The sequence below is a fragment of the Prinia subflava genome, chromosome 15, assembly GCF_021018805.1.
Source record: "Prinia subflava isolate CZ2003 ecotype Zambia chromosome 15, Cam_Psub_1.2, whole genome shotgun sequence".
NCBI classification, from domain to species: domain Eukaryota; kingdom Metazoa; phylum Chordata; class Aves; order Passeriformes; family Cisticolidae; genus Prinia; species Prinia subflava.
This window is the reverse complement of record NC_086261.1, coordinates 16,257,100-16,277,517: the sequence shown is the minus strand read 5'-3', so window position 1 is coordinate 16,277,517 and position 20,418 is coordinate 16,257,100. Positions and strand designations below refer to the sequence as shown.

The 20,418-nt window shown below is 52.6% G+C and overlaps 1 protein-coding gene across 1 annotated transcript in view; it reads right to left on the bottom strand.

The window, feature by feature from the left end:
* Positions 1–18,835, bottom strand: part of HCN4 (hyperpolarization activated cyclic nucleotide gated potassium channel 4) — a 95,946-nt gene extending 77,111 nt beyond the window's left edge. The window contains exon 1 of the mRNA XM_063412717.1: positions 17,253–18,835. Coding sequence (XP_063268787.1) covers positions 17,253–17,950 — 698 coding nt within the window. The 5' untranslated portion in view covers positions 17,951–18,835. The remainder of the gene's footprint in view (positions 1–17,252) is intronic.
* Positions 18,836–20,418: the final 1,583 nt, after the last annotated feature.

Genomic DNA, 20,418 nt, shown 5'->3' with positions numbered 1-20,418 from the left:
GGTTCTAAACTATTTTGTGTTGACGTGTCTGTCTTGACATAAAATGGGTTTATGTGAGCTCAGGATGTCACTCTCACCACTAGGAAGCCAAATTTACTAAAATTAAAAACCAAAATAAGGCAGAGAAGTGACATGAGTCACACAACTAGGTAAGAATCACAGTTTGGGAATGGGGGGTGTGGAGGGGACACTGCAGTGCTTTCTGCAAGCTGTTGGTTTGCCTTGCACTGACATATTTATGCCCTTATACTCCGCAGTTGTCCCCAAGGAAGTGACAAACCCTGCTAAGTCATCTGCCAGAGAGGAGAACAAGACTTCCCACCACCCAAGATGCTAAAAACGTTCCTCCTGGGCATTGCTGTGCCCCAGCTCCTGAGGGGTGGGACTGACAGCTCCAGGGCCCCCAAAGGAAAGTGGGGTCCCCTGATGGTTTCCCACTGCCAGAGGCAGGGATAGATGGGGTAGTGGGAAGGAATTGTTCCCTGGGAGGGTGCCCAGAGCAGCTGTGGCTGCCCCTGGATCCCTGCCAGTGTCCAAGGCCAGGCTGGACAGGGCTTGGAGCACCCTGGGCTGGTGGAAAGTGTCCCTGCCCATGGCAGGGGGTGGAACGGGGTGAGCTTTCAGGCCCTTTCCAAGCCAAGCCATTCTGTGATCATTCCAACATCCAGGCTTCTCCTCGAGACTCCAGAGCCCAGGTTTGGGATAGCTGCCATAACCTTTGAAGCATGCAGCACCAGGACCACCATCCCCACAGGTAACTCCCCCAGGTACAACCTCTGTGTGTGCCCAGTTCTGGGGCCAGTCACACCAGCCACCCCCAAGGAAAGCCCAGAAAGCACCGGGAGCACTCCCCGTGCCTGAGCATGGATCAAACCTGACGCTGCTGTTCAGCTGCAGGATTTACTCCACCTCTGCACATGTGCCCTCAGTCTCCTTCCAGCTTCCACGGATGCCAGGATTTATGTCTGAGACAGGCAGCAGCATCTGCCAGGCCTCAGCACCGTGCACACATCCCCGCTGCGTGAGCCCTGGGTGCGCCAGATGGGGCAGGAGGAAAGTCAGACCTCTTTCCTGGGTCATGGCAGCACGGGGATGCTCAAAGCTGCCAGAAAGAGGTGACAGAAAGCAGTCTGGGCTCTTCCAATGGCCTGCTGGAACGATCACATTCAAAGCTGCCTCCCTCTAAAGGCTCCAAACTTCCTGAAGCACATGTTCAGTGAGGGAAAGCCAGAGTGACAGAAGGTGTTGGCTGCATGTGGCTGTCACCCCTGGCAAGGACAGCTCACCACAGCCCTGAGGGTTACACAGCACAGGTGAAGAACTCCTGGATGAGAGGGGTCACTCCCAGTGAAATCCCTTCTATCCCGAGTGTGGTTTTGGGGTTAAACACACTCTGGCCAGATTTTTAGTGTGGGTTTTCTGCACCCAGTGCCAAAGGAGCAATGTTTGAGGAGCGTGGATTGGGTTGGATGGAGCACATGCCGTGTTGTGTTTTGGACCCTCAGCTCCCATGATCCACATTACTTTCTGGCAGTCCTCACTGTTTACATCCCTGCTTTAGCCCTGGGGGGAACGACCCTGCTGGCACCGCTGTTCAGACAGGGTTCACACCCAGTGATGCCACAGCCTCCTTCCATGGGGAAGGAGTGTGGTGGAAGGAGTAAGGCACCTGAAAAGGAAGAGGACTGCCTGTGTGTACTTCAGCTTCCAAAGCACAAAATGCTTCTCCTGCCCAGCTCTCCTGCTGCTCACATCAGACTCTTGTTTGTAATGAGTTATTCAGGCTGCAATGGAGCACAATGAATCCTCAAAAAGACTAATGCTGCTGGGATCTTGGGGCTATTCAGGTAGCCCAGACCCCAGACAAGAGATGAATCACCTTCTAAAAATGCAGCAGTTAAGAAAAAAAACCCCTCCAATTGCTGCTGATTATTTTCAGTCTCAGAAGAAACATACTGTACTGAGGCTGTGCTTACCTAAGGCAGCCACGTGAATCCACTATCCCTCCCCCTGGAATGGCTGCTGAATTAATTACTGCCTGTGCTGAAACACCGAGGAGCTCCCCAGAGACCGGCTCCCTTTTGACCTCAAGCTTTTCAGGGCAGGAGGCTGAGTCTCCCAGCTGGGGAAACTGAGGCACGGAGGGGCAGATATTCCAGAGGGCCTCACTCCCTCAGCAGAATGGAGAGAAGAGACCAGGAATTCTGACATGCAACCCAGTGTGTGAGGGGCACTCAGCTCTGAGCTTAGATCCTCCAAAGCCCTTCCAGTTCCTGAGGAACTGTAACTGTGCCTCCTGCTCCTGCCTGGGCTGAGTGAAACGAGGAAACCCAGCAGGAACTGAGGGAGAAGGAGACTGAGGGAGAAGAAGCAGCACTTGGTGCACACTGTGGGACAGCAGAATGAAAAACTCACACAGTGGACGTGTAAAATCCATTCTCCCCAGAAAGGACAGCGTCTCACACCTGCCCACAGAGGATGCTCTGAATCACAGTTAGACAAAATAGAAAGAATTCAGTGGCCACATTCAGGACATTTAAGGCCTTTCCCCTCCTGTCAGACTGGTAGGAGGAAATCAGGCTTTTCACCTGCCTGTGTGGCACAGAATGTGCTACACACACTCCTGGGAAGGAGCACAGGAGCACATGCTGGGGATGCAGGCACTTCCACTCAGCACCTCCCTGCCCCTTGCCAAGACCTGGGATGCTGCTGCATCTCTCCTGCTCCTTCCAGGACTCAGTGCTTATTTTCTGCCTTGTGGTGTGGTGGGGATTCCCAGGGCGTTCTCCTTTATCAGAAGCTGCAGCGTCTGTGACCCACAGACTCCTCTCCAGCTATTTGTTCCCATCAAGAAACCTTCCAGAGCCAGCTGGAGCTGCAGCCTCTCCTCTCCTCGGCATCCCAAATCCCCACTGGGACAGGGGGTTCTGTGAACTTGCTGTGACTGCTGTGCAGTGCAGCTCCTCCAACACCCAGAGTGCCAGGGACAGGCAGACAAACAGTGATGGGCACCATGAAAAATGCTCAGATAAATCTTTTCCACATGGGCTGGACTTGCCCTGCTCTATTTAAGTCAATGGAACAAAGCCATTGAGCCCTGGGGGAGCAAGTGCCAACCCTAAATCATTTCTTTGATTAATTGTTCTTGGGAAGGAAGAATTCATTAAGCATTCTGCTCAGCAATTAGAAATAAATATATTTTTAGAATGAACAACCTGCCAGAAACAAGTTGTTTCAGAAGTATATTCAGCTTGATGCACTTTCCATCAATACAGAAGGAAGAGGCTGCAGCCTGCCAGAGGGACGGGCTGGGAAAGGGACACTGCAGGGACAGGCAGGACAGGGCTGCTGAGGAGCTCCTTGTGATGTCTGCACCACTCGGGGTTGGTCTGCATGAGCAATCTGAGAGGAAATAAAGCAGTTTTTCTCTATATTCCTATTCCAGCCATAAGCTGGGAATATATCTCCCTGCTATTTCACAGGAACATGACAAAGCTGGGGCAGAGCAGACATGAAAGTCATGAAAACCCAATAAATAACAACACCCCCCTTGTATTTCCACTCTGGCATCAGGCTCAAACAGGCTACAAAGGCAATGTGAAATAACCACCTCAGTAAGGAGTTTGGGACACATCACTGCCACAGCCTTTAGATGTGAGACTCGCTGGCACAGTAAATGGTTACCACAGGGACTGCAGGACAGCAGCCTGCTCCAAGGCACTGACAGCCAAACCCTCCACTGGCCACTGAAGGGACACATGCCACTAAATGAGGTGTAAGGGGCTATTTTCAATTTTAAATCCATACTTCAAGGCAGGAACTCAGCACAGGCTCTGCTCATGCCTGAGTCGAGAACCACATGGAATTGTGAGATGGGCACTTTGCCCTCCCCACCAACCTAAAAATAAATCTACTTCTGGTCCTGAGTGCAGAAGAGGAAACCCTAAAAGAACCTAAACATGCTCTGGGATCTGAGAGTCACAGCCACAAAAGACTATTCCAGGCTTTTAAGTTTTGTGCCTTAAAAGAAAAGACAAGTCTTATCCTTTGGTTGTGGTGCCTAGAGGCAAGTCTGTTCCCTGCCCTGTTTTGGGAATGTGGGATGGCAGCAGTGTCTCAATGAATTCCAGCTTTTCCAAGAAGAACACAGTCTCAAAGGGCCCTCTTCCCTAAAACATGAAACATCCTTGTAGTTTTTCCTTCTGCACACACAGGACCCAGTTTCAAGGCCACTGCAGCAGGCACTGGCTCAGCCTTTGTTTTCAGCAGGGATGTGCTGGGATATCACATCAATTGGCTGGGAACTCGTGCACTTCCATCTGATTACATGATTTCTACGGTTTTCTTCCTTTTAGTTAATCCAGTCCTTCTGCTTAAACTCAGAGTAAGGCAAGAGCCAGGGTTTAGCTCTTCCATGGCAGCAGAAATGTCTGTGCTGTGCCTCAGCCTAGCTGGGAGCCCTGGCACTGGGAGAGGGCAGGGAGGCTGAGGAAGAGGAGGAGGAAGAAGATGGGTCAGTGGTGAGGGCACCTGGGGAAAGCCCTCAAGTCACGGCAGTGACTCCTGTGGAGAACAGCAGAGAGTCTCTGACTGGAGGCCAGGGAAAGCAGGAAGCAGATCAGCTCTGCTCTCAAGTGCATGCAAACCCAGACTAGCTCATTAGCTATTCAGACAGGAAATTAGGGGTCTCCTTCAAGAAAGGCATCCTTGAATCAGAGATAGCTGTTCTGTGGGCAAAGAGCAGGAAATTCAGGGCTCTGAACCACTTCCACTGCAGCAGGAGAGCCCCAGGCTGCCTGAATGCTGCCTCGAAGAGCCACTGCACAAACACCAAGCTGGGAGGGGAACCTGGGATCAGTGGCAGCAGTGCAGCACCAGCAGGTCCCACCCAGGGCCAGCACAGGGCCGGGATGCAATTTGGGGTTCCTGTACAGGACACAGGGCCTGAGGTGCCTCCAAGGAGGAAAACTCATTCCCAGGGCCATTCTCACCCAGGAATTTGGCTCCGTATATTTATTAATGAACCTCATTTCACAGGAATGATGCTCAACCCTCCTGCATCCACAAGAACCCCGGTGTGTGGAGGAATGATCTCACCCAGCCCTGCAGCCAGGCTGCGCTGAGGGAAATGCAGCAGAACCACTGCAGCTCCAGGGCAGGGGCTGAGCAAAGCTGGAGCATCTGAACTGCACAGCTCTCACTCACAGTGTCACCTGCCTGCTGCAAAGGTCACGAGCTGCTCTGCCAAAGCCATGGGGTTTTATGATCTGGGGAGTTTATATTGCTACAGAACTCCTTTATAGGAATATCCTCCATTCCTCTCCCTGAGCCAGCCAGGGCCATACTTTGCCTAGGAAAAGCAAGTTTTAGAGGAGCTTGTGAGGAATTCTCTGCCCTCCTCTTGTGCTCAGTAGGAAAGCCACGCTCCTCTCTGCACCATACCTCTAGAGGAATAGCCAACCCTATTCTTCTTCCCTAACTGGGCTGCAGATCTTAGGATTCCAGTTTGGGGCAGGCACAAGTTTCCACTGACCTAACTGGAAAGAGGTGCCCTTTCCCCAGAAAAATCTTGTGCACAGGGGTGTGGAGAGAAAGCAAGGCTGCAAGGTTTGGCCAGGCTGAGGAAACGGGAGGGCCTAACTCCTGGCACCTTGTTGAGCTCCTTCACAGCCTGTCTCTGCACCTCTTACCTGGGAGCCTGGGCAGAAATGCTGCTGGCCTGCCCTTCCTGAGCGTGTGTGTGATGATGGCTCTGGAGGAGGTGGCTGAGAACAGCTCAGCCCTGTGAGAGCAATACCCCAGAGCAGCTGCCAAGTCCCAGAGGGGTTTCACCCCTCACTTCATCCAGCAGTGTCTCCACAGCCACACTCATGGATCGCATTGTGTCCCATCCCCACAGACACGCCAGCACCTCTGGCATCTCCTCTTCACCTGCAAAGAGGGTTGTGCTGACAGGGGGACTGAGCTTTGGAGGAATTACACTGCTTTTTGTCCTGCTTTTACATCTCAGCTATGAGAAACACAGGGCTGGAAACACCTCTGAGGGGGTTAAAGAAGAGGTGGTGATGGTCTGGAAGGGAATGCCCATGCTGTGGTAGCAGGCAGAGGGATCTCTGAGGGGCTCAGCTCTGGCTCACACTGCTCCCAGCCCCAGCATTCCCAAGGCACTTTATTATCAGCTGCACCCCCGGTGTTATGCACTAATTTCCACAGCAGACTCATTCACACACACACAACACACCCACCCACATGCAGCAATGGCTAGACAGACACAAAGCATGCAGCAGCCAATTATTTGGGGTGGGAACAGCTTGCATGAGCTCATGATGAAGCTTAGCCTTAATTCTGCTGAGCTGGAGAGGCTGGAGCTGTGCTCTGCTCTCCTGACTGACTGCGGAGCGCAGAGCAGGGCAGATGATGTCAAGGCAAATCTTTTTTTGTCTGCAGTGCAGATTTGGCTGTGTGAATTTACTTGCAAATGAGGCTTCCAGATCCCCTGTTGGAAGGCAGGAGTCCTAGGCCATACCCACAGCTGCCCCTGCTAGCCCAAATTCCTGCTTGTGCTGCAGAAGGGGTTGCCTTGGTGTGGAAGGCTTGGGCCCAGCTTCCCTCCAGGATCTGCAGGCCATGAGGAGCCAGCAGGATCGGCAGAGGGGATGGGGGAGCAGTGCCTGTGCTGCAGACACAGCAGAGGAGCCCAGCACAGTGGGAGTAAAGGAGGGGAGACCCCAACAGAGCAGCTTCCCCATGGTTTCACAAACTGAGCCCCAAACACCGTCCAGAAGCACTCAGGGCTCAGCCAGCAGCCATGGACACTCTGGAGTTGGACTGAAGCATGTCTGTGAGGCAGGGTTTGCTCCGTTCCCAGCTGTGCCAGAGGCCGGGGTGTTCCAGCCACAGCACACACAGGGAATTGCCAAAGGCTGGCACGGGGCACACTCGTGTTTGCACTAAAAGCCAGGGGTCACAACAGGTCACCTGCAGATCCAGCCCCCACCCAGCCTGGGGGAGGTTTTCTAGAGCTGCCACACCACAGGACAGACACCTTGTGCCAGACCTGCTGTTTGGGAGTGTTTACTGGAGTAAAGAGTCACATATTCCCGAAGAAAAGGGGAGCACACCCTGCAGTACACATGACTGGTGAGGGAAAGATGGAACATTTTCTTCTTAGAGCATCTCCAAACCCCATGCAGGGGCTGCACAATTCTCATTCATGGACATAAAAGGTAAAATCCATCTTGTCTGCCTCTCCATGCAGGCTTTTTTTCCTATCTTTTCCCAGCCTAGTTCTAAACCTGCCAGACAATAGAGCACCATACATGGAACTGGAGAGTATTGGTGATCTCTTCCCTTATCAAGACAAAGGAACCAATGATTCAGAAATCCCCTATCAGTACATGGATCCACTGCTTTTTGGGGTCCTAATAAAAGATGGACAATAGGTGAGACCAAATCTACAGAAAAGGAGAATCCCAAAGAAATCCTCATGAAACTGCCTGGTAGACACCAACCCCACTTCTGCTGGTATCTCCTCTGTTACATTAAAATATTATAGAGCCCCCTGGCATCTTCCATGGCCCCTGGCAGCACCATCACCTCTTTTTATAAAGCTGGAGACATCAAGGCATGGAGAATTCAGTTTGGGATGGCTCACAGGTCCAACCTGCATGCCTGACATCCCTTCCAGCTTGTCCTTCTGTCTGCTAGGCACTGCTTGTCATTCCAAGTGCATCCACAGCTAAATGAGCACGATACGAGTGCTTTGTATGGGCATCAAGGAGAACAGACCATCATCTGCAGTCTAGACTGGTCCCTCCTCCTGCCCTCCCCACGATTCACAAGGAAATAGGGATGGAAAAATATATTCCTCTTGTTATTAATAGAAGTGTAACTTGTGCATGCATTAGTACTTTGAAGTGAAGGGGGAAAGGTCAAGCATCGAGAATTTGTGCTTAATGAAAGTGGGTTTGCTATTGTTAAAAAAGCTGCAAGGAGCCAGGCATCATTATCTCTTCTCTCCTGGGCTGTGGGGAGAGCTGGTGCAGGACAGGCAGGAGTGGGGCGGGCCCTGCCCTGCTGCTGCTCTGCAGCTCCCATGCTCTGCACCCGCGGGGCACAGCCAGGGCCCCCTGCCCCAGTGCCCTGGGGGCACAGCTGCCCTGCTGAGGGAGCCCCTGGCCCTGGCATCACTGGCAAGGAGAGCATTCGTGGAGTCTTCCAGTCTCTGGAATGCGGCTGTTATCTCCTCCCCAGCGCTGATAACTGCCACACGTTGCTTTCCCACAGCCGGCTCATGCAAACGCACCTCCCCGGCCTTTCCAGGGCTTTCCGTGCCCTGCCCATGCTCAGGTGGGATGAGGATTGCCCTGTAACAGGGCCCAGGGTCTGACCAGGAGCAGAGTTCCTGTGCTCCCAGTTACTCCCTGCACAGCTCCTGATGGGCTGCCACTCACAAACACCCTGAGCACAGCTGGGACAACGACAAACCAGGAGTTAGAGCTCCTGCACTGGAGTCAGCTGCCAACCTGCAGCTCCTCTCCTGCCTCTGAGCTCTGCTACAATGGATGCACACACACAGACAACCTCTCCCTCCAAAGAGGCCGCGAGTTAAATCCTTAATTAGCACATTTGGACGAGTCACCACAAATGAGATTAGCTCCTGTGCATCGCTGGGGAAGCTGCTGTGCCCCTGGAACGTGGAAGTGGTGGGCCCTCAAGCTGACCTTGGAATTCCCCCTTGGATGCTCATCTGCTTTGCTCTCACGGCACTGTCTTCCCCTGCTGCCTGCAGCATCTCCTCAGGAGATAAGAGCCTGGTTTCCCTCCAGCCTGGTGCTAACACCAGGCACAGGGTGACCACATTTGATACTGCACGCAATGAATAATTCTGGTTTGGAAAGGGACTTCCCAGCTAGCAAAGCATTCAGCATGGAAAAGGGGCAGGAAAAGGTCTCTCTAAGAGCACCTTGCTAGCCCAGGACACATCTGCTCCCTCTGCTGTGTTTGTGGAGCCCCGAGTGCCGTGTCTGCTGACAAACCGGGGCTGGTGCTGTCAGCACTGCAGAGCTGCGTGGAGCCGAGCTGCGTCTGCCCCGCGCCTCCCCAAACAACCCCAGCCCGCTCGAGGGCACCTGAGCACTCCTCACTGTCCTGGACAGCAGCTTGGGTTCTGGATGTGCAGAGCTGCTCAGGCAAGAGCCCCTGTGCTGCCCTGCAGGCTCAGCAGTGACAGGTTTACAGCCAAGGAGCGCTCAGCTCTGTGGGGATGAGCTCTGCAGTGCTGCTGGGGGCAGAGGTAACCCAAACGTTTCAGAAAGGAACTTCAATCAACCCCCTTCACCATAATGACTCTGACTCTTCTGCAAGGGAAGCGAGGAAATCTTGTGATCTCCATTCAAAAGGCAATGATGTCACCAGCTGGGGCTGCCTGCCTTGAAAGATGGCTGTGGACACCGCACCTGCATGCACAGCCACAGGAAAGCACGTGGGACACACACCTGTAAGGAGGAGGACAGCACCTGCATCCTTCCTCGTGGAAATAAGCCCATGCTTCATTAGACACCCAGCAAGGGATACAAGAGATTTGTGATGTTCTGAATTCCTCCTCCTGGCCTCGAGCTCTGGGAATGGTCTCATCCCTCCTCAGAGCCTGGCCTGTGTTCAGCCACAGAGCTCTTGGTACAAACGTTTAGGGGGCAAATCTCAAGTAGCCACTTCCCTGCGGCCTGACCTTTCCCTCACACTCAGCACTGGAAATGGGCTTTTTGAAGTTCTCAAAAGGAGCTGGCACCTTGCTTTTTGAGTGACATTCATCTGTAGGTAAATTGATTTAATAGCTTGTTAGAGTGCCAATTAGAACCAACAATAACTCAATTGACCTATAACTGCCTTGGCACCACCACAGCTTTCAAAAATAAGAGAAAGGAGGAAATCTCTGCTCTGGCAGAGATGAGAGCTCAGATAGTTGGTTTTGAGAGCAAACTGAGGGATTCATGGCTTGCTAATGAGATGCTCATAACACATCAGAAACAAAGACAAATTTCAATGGTTTCAAGCTAAAATGACACTATGTTATCTCCAGACAAAGATCACTCTTTTATCTGTATAATAAATGGATTTCAGTGCAGCAGCAGTGACTCTGGAGCAGAAAAAACCTCATTGCCACAGAAAGCACTAGCACAGTTACCTAACCAGAAAAAGACTGGATTGAAACCCCAAGTTTACCTCCTTAAAATAGTGCTGCAAAGTCCTACACTGGCTCTGTGGGTTTTACCCTCAGAAACCACCTTTTTCCTTCAAACAAAATCTGTTTCATTCTCCTGCAGTGGAGATTGTGCTTCCAGACAAATTCATCATGTTAAATGCTTAGGTCTGAGGATTGAGATCTTTCAAGTTTAAGAAACAGAAAATAGGAAGCTTTTGTCTAAATATTGGTGGTGCCCAAGGAGAAGAAGAAGGATAATGTGGAAGGGTTTTAAATTACTGGGAAAAATGATCCATTCTAAAGTCAGGAAGGGGAAGGAGAAAACTGAGATTGTTGGAAGGGTTGGAAGGACAACAGCAGCTAAGAATGTGTAGGAGGAGAAGGAACTGATTCGGAGAGACCCACCCAGAGAAAAAGGTGAAGGCTAAGGATGGAGACTGGAACTGGAGTGAGTAAATGCCAACCCAACACACTGGAACATGGCAAGGGGTGAGGGGGAGAGGCATCACTGAACACAAGGTGGAAATCAGTGATCAGATGAGAAAGAAGCTGGATTTTGGCACCTAGGACTGGCTGGACAAGACACCTGCCACAAAGAGCCTAGAAAGGAGAGATGGCACTGGTGGTATGAGAAACACAAACTTCAAGTGAGAGATGGGGAAGACGATGGGTTGGAGAGAGTGGGGCTGAAGGTGAAAGGAGAAAACAAGCAGGGAGTTTGTAGCAGGCAGAGTGTGTTTCCTTTGGGGCCTGCAGAAGCCCTGGAATGTGGTGCAGCATCTTTCCTTTGCTGTAGCTCCCTGCTACAGCCACTGCTTCATTCAGAGCAGAGGGCAGTGCAGCACAGCCTTGAACAGCTCCACACCTGCTAATGAACCCAGAGATGTTATTGTGTCAAGGGGAGAGACTGAGTTGTTTTTAAAACCCCAACAACTGTACAAAACACTGCATTAAAAATCAGACGGCAAAGTCAAGAGCTCGGGGTAGGAAACAGCAGACAGGAGCTCGGCTGTGTTATGTTACAGTCAAGGCACGGATTGAGCTTCCCAGAGAATCCCTGCCTCCTCCAAGGTGGGGGCAGGCCTGGGGCAGGCGTGGGTGGGAGATTTGCTGTAGGAGCCCATTTCTTGCCCAGCCTGGCAGGTTTGCAGCGGCAGGGAGAAGGAGCTGCAGGTGGGGTGAGATGGCCAGGGCAGGTGAGCAGAGCCCCGGAGCCTCCCTCTCTGCCAGAAAGCTCCTGCAGAAGTGTCAGGCAAAGAGCCCAATGCCCAACTGTAACTGCAACAATACTCTGAGATGCTGATGGGAGAGAACATCATGTCATTGTTTACAGCAGCGATTGTTTTTTGCTATAACAACAGACAAACCAACAAGCAGCAGAGCCTTGGGAAGAGGGTGGGAGGGATGGGCCCATTTCCCAGTCTGGCTGCTCACAGAGCCAGCCCAAGAAATGGTCCAAACCAGAACGTGCCCAGTCCTCTCAAGGCACCCACGGCTCCTCAAACGGGTCCTCCTTAGCCCTGCTGAGTGCCAGGGATGGCCCATTCCCTGCAGAGACCCCAGGGCACAGCTCTGACCAAGGGGATGCTGTCAGGCCTCCTGCCCGGCACAGCTGGGCCTCAGCTCCACCACACCCAGGTCAGGGATGGTTTTACCTCAATCCCCGCCAGTCTGTGCCAAGTCACTATAACCTGGGGATGATATTTCCAATTCCGTATTTCCAATTTCCTTGCTGTCAAGAAGTGAACTGAACATTTATTGTTAGCATAGTGAATATTTTGTAAAGCCATGAGAAAATTAACCTCTTTTTTTTTTCCACATCAGGATCTGAATAAGATATAATAAATAATATATGTTATCTTACGAGAAGAGATGGAGAAGAAGCTAAATTGTTTTTCCCAAAGGAGCCATCCCTGAGTGTACTAAGGGAGGAGCTTCTGTGGGAGAGATAATATCTTCATCTGTTGGCAGAGATTGGTATGAAGGGCCTGGCTTAAGTTTATGCAAAAATCTTAACCATAGCTTTGTCAAATCTCAATTCTTGCTTTACTATTTATTTATGTTATTTTATGTCATTTTCTCCATGTGAAACTACCGTAATATTAGTCCTGAAATATTTTACCATGGTGACACGCTGAGGTGTTGCCTTTACTGAAGCCTTCCTGTTTTCCAGCTCAGGCATGTGAACATGTTTCCTACAAAAAGCTGTTCTCCTTCACAGATTGTCTGCTGTGGGATTATTTATCCTCTGCCTCCTGACAAGTGGGGCACGAAGCCTGACTTGCCTATGGACATGGGAAGTATGGATGCAGGAGTTTCACTCCCTCAGCTCATGGTCACAAAGCCAGGGCTCTTCTGCAGCCTCACTGAAAGTCCACTGAAGACAACAGAGACCCAATCCATGTGTTCAGCAGAAGTTGGATTATCCTCTCTATGACTCCTGTTGGGATCCCCTCGTTCTGCTCCAGCAAAGTGCCCTGGGAATTGGCCAGGCAGTTCTCTGCAGCAAAGGCAGCGGGGTCTGTCTCCAATCTCCACATGCAGCGTTCCCCTGCTACTCCAGGGACAAACCATCGCCACAAAGAGGAGGACAGAGCCAGGCCTGGGAGCTGCTCCTCCAAACCCGGCCTGTTGGCACTCCCTGTTGGATTCCAATGCCAGGCACAGGCCACCACTCCCTGCCCTTTCCCTGAGCCGGAACTCCCTCGTGCTGCACATCCTGCCCCATGCCGGGCACTTGGAGCAAAGAGCGAGTCATGGACTCAGCATTGCCTGGGTGTTGGCAGGAACGGAGGGAGGGCGGCACGAGGAGCAGCACTTCGGGCAGGAGATGGACAAAAGGACATTATTGCCACCCGAAGGGGCTGCCAAAGTCAGGCAGCACTGCTGGGCTCTCCACAAACTGTTTACCCTTCTAAAGCACGGGGAAAAGCTTCCCAGTGAGAACAGTATGCACAGCCAGAGCAGCGCTCACAGAGGCACTGGAAATCGGGTCTGCTCAGGACAGTGGGAAAGGTAAACACACATACCTCCCATTTCTGCTCCACCCCACGGTGCTGCTGGGTTCAGTCCTTAGGACTATAATTAGTAAATCCCATGGATGGCCCAGAGAAGGGAGGCTGAGGGACACTGCAGCACGGAGGGAAGCGGTGATTTTGTTCTTTCCCCTTATACCTCACACCTGAGCGCCAGGTTTTTGCTGCCACAGAAACCTCCCCAGGGTCCCAGCAGCCAGGGAGCTCTGGCAGAGGAAGCAAATGAAAGAAAGGATCTGTTTGCACACAAGTATTACCAGCAATGGAGACCAGTGAAAAGAAGAATTCTAAAATCTGTAGTTGGGTCTGCTATCGAGCGGAATGTTTGCCATTGTTTTCAAAGAGACAGCAGCTTCTCTTCACAGTGAGGAAGTTAATAGATTACTGGGCAGTGAATAATGTGCAGTTCTATTTACATCCACTGCTGGGACTATTTTGGGCCCTCAGATAGTGTATCTGTTCTCAGGTCTTTCTAAAAGCAGCATGCTACACTTTTTTTTGCAAGCAATTCTGGGCAGCGGCTACAACCCATATGCTTCAGTCAGCTACAAACTAGACAGATCATTGTTTGTCTGGAATTTTTTTATTAAACCAATTGTACTGGATCAATGCTTCCTCTAAGCAATAAAATACAATTCTGTCTACCCAGTGGAAGAGCTTTCAAAGTCACAGATAAATCTTGATCTAGGAAATACGGTGTGGCTCTGCACTGATGTGCAATCAACCACAGATGCAAATGAACTCCAGCTGCCAGCACACGCATCTGCACCTCAGAATGGGAGCCAGGACTCTTAATTTTCATTAGAAATTGCTAAGACACCTTTTAAGTGTTTCTAGAACCAGCCCACTGCATTAGTCAGGAGTACTCAGGGGCACCGAGCTTGATTTTTATAAAGGTCATTTGATGTCTTTTCCCCTCACAATGGACTAAAAGCAGAGATCAACAGAGCCTGAATCTATATTAATTTGTTTTACTCTTGGAGGGTCATAGATTTGCCACTGGAATTAGCCCTATTAGATGCTAAAATGATAATTTAATGAGACAATGATGAAAGCCTCTGTTCTATTCTAAATCAGGAACTCCTCTGGAAGCAGAGCGCGAGGGAGCAGCGGCTCCGTGGAGTCGGAGAACCGCACCAATGTCATTTCACAGCAGTGCATCGGCCCGGAGTGTTCCGTGCAAACTTCCCGGCTCCAGCTGCCCGAGCCGGCAGTCACGAGGGCTGGAGCCCCACCAGAGCCGGCCTGGAGACGCACCTCGCTCGCAGAGGGGAGGCAGCTGCCCCCACAGGCACACAGAGCAAGTCGGGCTCTAAACCTTCCTTCCCTTGAAACTGGACCGGCAAACGCTGCTGCACTGCCTTGGTGCCAGCGAAGGGCGGGACAATGGAGCCTCCAAAATCCTGAGGCTCCAGGATCTGCACCCGGCTGGAACACGGAGCAGTCAGGAATGGCACTGCGTAATTCCCCAAGCACACAACACCCTCCTTTGGGGCACGGACACGGCACTTGCAAATATTTTGATAAGATCTGCTCTTTGGTGCAATCTGCTGCATTCCAGAGGTCAAAAAACGTTAGCCATATTCATGGGACTTGTTTCCAAGAGAGATGGCTTTAGCAGAGGGCAAGAGGGAACGCCAAGCCCAAACACAAGGTGGGAAGGCTCCCACTCTTCCCCTTCGAGGCAGCCACTGTCCACAGGCCACTTTCCATGGACGCCCAGGCACGTTCTCTAAGCAGCATTCCTATCCGAACAGGTCTGCTGCAGCTGACCTAGAAACAGGGGTGAACAAAGCCTGCCTGGAAATATCCCCCCTGAGCGGGCAGTGGTGCATCCAGCTCCTCCCAGCCTCGGCACACGGCTCCACACACTCGCCCCAGTGCCCCGGCCCGGGGGACAGCAGGGACACAGCCCGTGCTGCTGGGCTGGGCTGGGCTGCTACACCAGCTCAGAAGGAAACCAGCCCACCTGGAATGTGCCCCAAGGTGGAGACATGCGGCTCCCTGTGCCTGCCCTGCTCGGCTTGCCAGCTTGGTCAGGGCAGGTTCTGTCATTAACACCAGGAGTCACCCATGCACCCACAGAGTGCACAGACAGCTCAGTCCAGCAGCTCCGTGGCATCATCTGGCTCGGGGAGCCAGGGCTTGCCAGCAGACTCCTATCCTTTGGGCAAAGCTATGAGTGGCCCCACAGCCAAGTGCCTCAGGAATGAAAAGTTACCTCATCATCTTACTGGTTCTGTAGGAACCTTAAAATCCCGAACTGTTGGGACCATCTCACCTTGGGCAAGGTGGCTACCTCAGCTCCTGCTGCTTGAGTTTGCCAGGCTGGTTCTGTGCTGAAAACAGGCACAAATATGGAAGGGAATAAACCCTTCCCATGGAAGGTAATAAACCCACCACAAAGACAGAAGGATTTGGAAGCTGCTTTTGCCTAACTCCAGATACAATGCACACACTGAACCCCAAATTTCCGGAGGGTGCGACACGCAGAGCATGCCTTGCTAGAATAACCCAAGAAAACACAGCAGGTAAACTCCGGACTCACAGCAAACACTGCAAATACAGCCAAGAGTATGGAACTGGTTTTGTTCTTTTGAAAGCTCCCATTCTCACATTTCAGTGTTTGAGAGCTGTTCCTTGGTCAGTGTCCCTGGGAGGCAATTTTCCCCTGGTTCCAGTGTGGGATTGGGTAAGGCTGTGCTTGCAAGGACTCTGCATCATGCTGTAGCTGCTGGAAACCCTCCTAAGCTCAGTCAGCTGTGTGCTTGGGACACTTGAATGCACTGAATTTAAATGACAGTGCAGTCCTCCAACTCACAGAGCCTTCTAATAACATTTGTTAATCCAAGCAAATATCAAGGAATCTGGTCAGTGCCAGTGCTGAATCCGCTAAGCATGTGGGCTGCTTGCTAAATCCCTAATAGCTGGTGTCAAGAGGTTTGTCATTCCTGCCTCTCAGAGGCCAAATCCACCCCAAAACTCCTTCCTGCAATGATCCCACTAATGATCCTGTATTTTTGGGATTCATGCATGGTTCCTTGCAGAGTCCACAAATTCAATAAAATCACCTAGTGTGACAAAGATATGTTTGAATAATAGTCTTCTCCTGTGTGCTTTTAAATGTGACATGTAAGCCTGTTGTAATTAAAGTTGAAGCAATAAACCTTAGCCATTGATTGCACTCAGTAATTAATTATTGATTGCAGTGCTTTACATACACATTGCAGAGGACAGTTCACCTGTGCAGCAGACGATACTTTGCTCAGAAATACCCAAACACAGCCCCTCTGCTATACAGGACTTTACAAAAACTGGCTTTGGGTTTCCATGCCCATTTCCCTATTAACCTCCACGGAAATGCTGCTGTGGAGTGACAGCAAGCCATTACTTTGGCAAAGTCAGTGTTAACTATTCTCAATCCAAAGTGATTTTGCAAATGAGGGTGTGCAGATGCAAAAGAGGCTCTTTCTCCGTTAAGAACCTTGTTAATGAACGCTGCCATGCCCTGCACATCCCAGTCCCTGACAAGCCGTGCTGCAGTAAGACGCCTACACAGCAGCAACAGTAGCAACATCCCTGCCTAACTCTTGGGAAGGGGCAGGGAGAGGACTGGGAGGTGTGAAGCATCAATCAGGCAGAGCATCCATGGAGATGCAGGACTAGTTAAGATCAGACACCACACTTCTAGTCTAGAGTTGTGCATCAGGTGGGAACAGTTTTTCCCCATTTACAACGAACTTAAAGAGAGCCTTTCCATTATAAAAAGCTAAAGGCAATTGGTTTAAAAACAATTTAAAATCACTAAGAGTGTGGGGACACTAAAATTAAGGTGAAATGTAAATGAAACCTGCAGCTTGTGTGAGTGGAGCAGATCTTGGCTGTGTCCTCCAGCTCCTCTGGCTAGGAAATGACCCAGGAAAGTTCTGTCGGGGTGGGTGCCCTGTGCAGGAGGTGCATAGGAAGGGGCAGGCCAGCTAGTTTGGAGCGAGCCGGGAAAGGGGGGGTTGTACCTGAAGTCGCTGTAGGGATGGATGATCCAGAACCCGGCAGACTTAACTCTTTCCTGCTCCCTCTCCACGGCCTTCTGGCTGCCAAACATCCTCAAGGAGAATTTGTTGACCCCCGGCTGGAGCATGGCCCCGAACTGCCTCTGCATGAAACCGGCCTGGCCAAGCCTCTGCTCCTCATCGGGGGTGATCTGGTCGCACCCTCCACCTCCCTCCACTTTGATGGAGGTCGAGGAGCAGGCCCGGGGGGGCGGCTGCTGGGGCTCCGGGGGGGAGGCGGGCGCTGGGGGCAGCCCCTGCTCCAGCTCCCCGCTGCCGGGGGGGCTCTTGTCCTCCCCGGGCGAGGCCGGCTCCCCCTCGCCGCCGATGAGCCGCTTCTCCTCGGCCGCGTCGTGGAGGTGCCTGCTGGTGAGCGAGGACAGGCTCCCTTTGAAGCGGCGGCAGTCCCCGTTGGTGCTGGTCTTGGCGCCCTTGCCGCCGGCCTCCGTCTCCAGCAGGCCGGGGTCGCCCCCTCGGCCGGGGTCCCCCCCGAGGGCCCGGGTGCTCCCGGCAGAGGGCGAAGGCAGCGGCTTGAGCCTGATGCTTTTCCTGCGGGTGTCCTTGTCGCTGTCATCCTCCTCGTCCATGATCGACGCCTTGGGTCCGATCTGCTGGGGCAGGCTGTAGAGCCTCTTGCGCATGGAGGGGGGCAGCTTGTCCATGGCCGCTGCTGCTGCTGCTGCTCGGGGACAGGGAGAGAGCCCCGCTCTGCCCTGCGAGGGGAACCGGCACTGCCCCAGGCCCCTGCCCCCGGCTCACGGGGCACGGGGGAACAGAGACTGGCGTGTCATCTCCTTACCGGGCTGTGGCATCCACAGGCTCTGCATCAAAACACAGCCTCTGCATCCAGAAGGGAAGGGAAGGAGGGGAAAAAAAAAAGGAAAAAAAAAAAAAAAGAGGGAAGGCAAAAAGCTCCCCCTTCTCCTCCGTTGTCCCGATTTGGCTACTTGCTGCTTGTCTCCCCTTGGTGAGTGTTACTGCAATCCCTGTCTGCTCAGATGCTGAGCACTGGGCAAGAAGTCTAGAGGAGAGCCACACACTTCTGGCTGGAAGGCGAGGGAGGGCGGCAGCGGCGGCAGCAGCCGCCTTGCCATGTTGGCTTCGAGATGCAAATGTGCCGTGGCTCCCGGCGGGCAGACATCATCCGGAAAGCGAAGCTCAAGCCGCAAACTCCTCAACCTGCCGGCCAATAACACAATGAACTGCAACCTGCAGCGGCCACTGCTTGCTTACATCACTGTCATCACTTATTCCTCATGCAGCCCCTGCTCCTGGGAATATTCATGAAGCGATCCCATTCTATTGGGTTGCCATAGGAGCGGCTACAGCGCACAGGCTCTGCCTACCTGAGACAGCACCCGGGCTTCTTAAAGGGGCAACGCCCGGCAACCGCGGGGCTCCGCCGCCGCCGCCGCAGGCACCGCGCCCCGGGCGCTGCGGGCACCGCGCTGCGGGCACAGGGCAGCGCCGGGCCCCGGGCCCGCCCCGCGTCAGCGCCCACGGCCGCCGGGCCGCCGCCAGCTTATCAACAGCAGCATCGTAAACATGACAAAGTAAATAAATACGAGCGAGAATGTTCCTTTTTCTCTTGGATGCGGGCGCTGCCTGCTCCGCCCGGAGGTGTGGCTGCTGGGGGCAGGTTTGCTTGTGAAGGCACGGGGGGGTTTTGTGGGAAGGGGCGAACCCAAATCTGAAGGAAAACCAGCGGTTCACCTTGAAAATCTCACTTGCATGCAAAGCAGGGGCTCGGGAGTGCCTGTGTTCTCTAGCAGAAGTTTGCCTGCCGGGAACACGCTGCCTTTGCCCCCGTCTGCAGCGTCCCGGAGCCTTGGTAGGACCCTTTTTCCCTGGCTGTCGGTATCATCGCTCTCCTGCGGGGTTGGATGTGGAGAAGTCATTGCAAGCCGAATAAATGCGAGGCGGCGGCACCGGGGCGAGCTCCGCCGCTGGCTGCGGGAGGCTGGGCTGGCAGCGTGGGCTGCGTGGGCTCTCCCCGCGGCGGGGGAACCCCACTTCCCAGGGGGCTCCTGAGTCAGCACTGCCCGCAGAGGCTGCTCCGGGAAACAGCTCCGGCCGGGAATGCTGCTGCCCCTCACTGCTGCCCGCCAGCCACCGCCTCTGACAGAGGCCAAAGCACCGGGGACAAACGGCTACGATTAGGCATTTCCCTGCCTTTTGATATTTGAGAGGGGTTTTCTGGAGAAAAAGAGGGAAAGAGGTGGCAATCAGCTCTGCCTGTGCTGCTTTGGGAATGGCTGCTTATTCTGTTTAAAAGCTCCTACACTGATAAAGTGGCTCAAATCGTTCCTAGTGCCAAGCCCCTGAAACCAATGGAGTAAAATGAAGAATCTGTTTGGCCATATGAGAGATTTTGGTGTGTCTTTTTGCAGAGATTCAGCATCTGAGGCTTTCTAGAATGTTTGCTGTTTCAGACGCTGCAAATCCTACCTGCTAGAGGTTCAACCACGTGAACTGCGCAGGCACAGGCAAGGAATGCCCACGGCAGGCAGGGAGGAAATCCCCACCTCACCCCCTGCTTCTGCTTTCGGGAGCAAATATTTCCCTTTTCCCTTTGCAGGAGCCACTGGCCAGAGGTGACTGTGCCATGTGGAGCAGCAGGATATTCCCGCAGCTCCACGGCAAGGAAACGCTGCTCAGCAGTGACTTCACCAAGCACAGACACAGCACATGCTTCCTCATCTTTGCCTCTCCCCTGCTCTCTCCCGAATCCTTTCTCCTGTGTGTTCTACCTGCTTCTCTCCTCCTCCCACCTCCTGGCACAGCCAGACTGCCTGTGACTCATTCCAAATACTCTACAGTGCAAATATCATTTAATATTATTATTTTCATCACAATTTCTAATAGAACGAGCTTTGCTGGGGAAATAAACATCATTTTTTCCAGTGGTCCTGTAGATTAGATAATGTGAACTAAGCCAGGGAGAGCACTAAAGGTCTTTTCCCTGTTTTTCTTCCCTCCTCCAGGCACTAGGGATGCTGAGGTGTAAGCACTTCTGCGCCTCAGCTGCAATCAACTGCCTTCCAAAAGGATGTGTTTTGATTAATAAGGTGCACAACATCTGAAACTGATGCAGCTTCTTAAGCACAGTCCCTCGTGTTCCCAGGGAATG